This window comes from Morone saxatilis, unplaced genomic scaffold (genome assembly GCF_004916995.1).
Source record: "Morone saxatilis isolate NCDOM2014 unplaced genomic scaffold, NCSU_SB_2.0 Contig12, whole genome shotgun sequence".
Taxonomy (NCBI): Eukaryota; Metazoa; Chordata; class Actinopteri; family Moronidae; genus Morone; species Morone saxatilis.
In genome coordinates, this window is record NW_023339674.1 from 27,624,144 (window position 1) to 27,627,174 (window position 3,031).

Here is a 3,031-nt window from a genome sequence, read left to right on the forward strand (position 1 = left end):
GTGAATTTTTCGCCTTGTATTTGAACGAACTCCTCCTAGGGAATTTATCGGATCTGCTTCAAAATTGGTCAGTACAGTCAAAAAATGAATGAATGCATTTTGCATGAAACAATGGCTATGGATTTTGTCCCATATCTTGTACATGTTAACTATGCATTCACATGTGCATGATGGCTGCCTTGGGTTCCCTATGTCCGATCGGACCGTTGGTTTTGTGTATTGTCAGAAATTAACGTGTCCACAAAGCAAACCTGTGGTTAAATAGCAAGTATATCTCCGACTTAATAATGACTAATACAGACAAACATTAACTATGAAATCCAAACATATCCTTACTAACAGAATTACCCCCAGTGGTAGTATCATACCTACATTGAGAAGAATGGGCTGAATGCATCACAGACTGTAGCCATTTTTGCGTTTATCCATCCACTCTCTTTACTTGACTTTTCCATTCTTTGGGCAAAAAGGAGCCTATCATACCTATGGGCAGTTGGTGGAAGTGGACGAAAACTACAGCACACGGAGGGAAAAATCCATGTGGAGTCTCCACACACGAAAGGCCCTGTGAGGATCTGAACCTGTGACCTTGCTATGAGGCAACCTTCCAACTGCCACCCCTGCTTGAAGTTTACTGATGTTAAATTGGATTGTAAGTGAATACATGATACTGGTACATCCCTAATGCTGTTCTCTGGGTGTCTCTAATGTTGACCCAGGTACCATGTCGGAGCTGGTTCAGCAACTCTTCCCACCTTCTCAGTTTAAAGGTACCACCATGTCTTCTTCTGTCCCCTTTATAACCTTTCACAGCAATCGTGTTGACTGAAGCCCATGCTGCTGCTGGCCCCGTGTGCTCTGCTCTTGGCCCTTTTTCTTCATGGCATTTCTTTGCAGTGCTGTAACTCCTTCAGTTAAGGCTTTCCACAGCATATACATTCTTTTTTTCTGTATTCATCTTTGGATTGCCTGTAGATTTGGCATGGACCTCCAAGGTGCATGAAGTATGGTGTTTGAGCCAGTGTTTCCCTGCTGTTACTGTAAATTTGTCCTGGACTGGCTTTTGTCACACTGACTGCTGTTTCGAAGAACCTAACACAGCCACAATAGGTATTTTAAATACACTGAAAATAGACTCTCCTACTAAATAAATATCAAAAATATTTTGAACAGACTTATTCTCTTTGGACATTTAGGGTCCTGTTTTTGTGGCTGCGTAACAACCAGAGCAAGCAGCGCTCCAACAATTTGGAATTTTCCTTTGGTGCCCAGCGTAGAGAGCATGGTGCGTAGGTGGTATGTCAACTCAAATAAGGCAGAGCATTTTTGGTGGAAATTGGGTTTAGACATTGAATAAACACGCCAGAAACACATCTAAAGAACCTAAATGATTGCCTCTACATTTAGATTATTTTATTTTGGGTAAGGCTAGTGGTTTATAATTTAAATGCATTCTGAAAATGTCACCCTGTGTTTATGTACTGTATAGGAATGGTGTGATAGAGTAACTGTGTTGTGGAAGATGCCAGCCTTGAGTTGACACGGTCAGCTATCATGAGCAACCAGTTACTAAGGCAGCATGGGATGGATAAAGCGTTCCATCATCAGCTAGAACTGCATTGTCCATTTTGAGATGCAGATTGTCTTTGATACTGCGTTGTTGCTTGAACTTGGCTTGAGCTGTTTATACAAGTAAAGTTGCAGCACCAACAGGTTCCTTAACATAGCACAGAGCATTTTGCGTCGTTCCTCATCACTCGTACAATAATGCAAGCTTGTTAATGCGATCAGTGGCTTTGCTTGTGAGGCCAGCTCAAACTTGTGTAGTTCTTCCATGCAGATCAAATTTTATGGATTTTATACATTCTAGTTGGGTGAGAAGTGTTATGGAAGCTCAGTATTCATGTTAAATTACCCATCATTAAGCCCTGCAATTGTTATCAGGCTGTGCCATCATTAATCTGCTGAGCTCTCTGACAGGAGACACCATTTTCTAACCCTTACCTAATGTACCTTTAAGTTGTCTTTCTTCTGCCACCTAAGCCAAAAGAAGATACTCGGCAGCTTCACCCAGCCTTGTATCTACATTTTATCTGCTGAGGCTACTGGCTTTTGAATTACCATCCCTGCTTATCTAGCTCCACTAGTTTTACAAACAGCCACTAATCAGCAACCCCAGCCAGGCCTTGGTTGTCCATCCCTTACCACTGTCTATCTAGATCCACCATTGTTATAAATAGCCATTAATTAACCCTGTCCTGCATAATTCGAGATGGCAATAGAGCTTTATGCTATATATTGATTTTGCAAACTAGCTCAAACCAACAATAGCCAATGAAAGATTCACCAGTCGTCAGTGCAAACAGTTCGCTGGTTAAGTCCATTTTATGTCATTTCAATAGTGCTCCTTTCAACACTTCAAATCTATAATCCGGATATAATGTTGCTTTTATTTGGAAGTCCATCAACCAAAACCTCTCCTATGTTGACGGAATCCTCATTTACGTATTTTCCATCTGTGAATGAGTTCCCACATTCAGCAATGCACTCCAAAATATTATAGCTGCCCTCTGTAGTCAGATTATTTTAGGTACACAGTGTTTTACTTTGCTTAGCATGTTTCAACACTGCCATCTTGATTGACGCAGCTTTATCTGACTCATCTTTTAAGTTTTTGTCAAGCGTAATTTTGAAGCTACACTCACACAACACTCAACGTCTGACACCACATTTTCTCAGCAAAGTACACAACTTTGCTGTGAAACATCCGTTGTCCAACTGGGCTGAAAATGCCTGCTAGATTTGCTCGCCATATTGCGTTCAGATTATGGCGGTTTGGTTTCCTCTTTGCCATGTGGTTACTGGTTACAGCAACATGAGGACCACTCAGCATGAATTGTGCACAGTTTTTTTTTGTAGATGGAGATTTGACATAACATCATGTCATTGCTAATATTACTGATATTATTGTTATTATTATTACTAGTATTATTACTACAGTTACTATTATTACTATAATCACTGCTCATTG

At 40.6% G+C, this 3,031-nt stretch overlaps 1 protein-coding gene across 1 annotated transcript in view; it reads left to right on the plus strand.

Moving 5' to 3' along the window:
* The window catches only part of szt2 (SZT2 subunit of KICSTOR complex), a gene marked incomplete in the record, with an annotated part of 110,147 nt that overhangs the window by 55,862 nt on the left and 51,254 nt on the right, over positions 1-3,031 (plus strand). Inside the window, 1 exon segment of the mRNA XM_035652785.1 lies at positions 720-770. Coding sequence (XP_035508678.1) covers positions 720-770 — 51 coding nt within the window.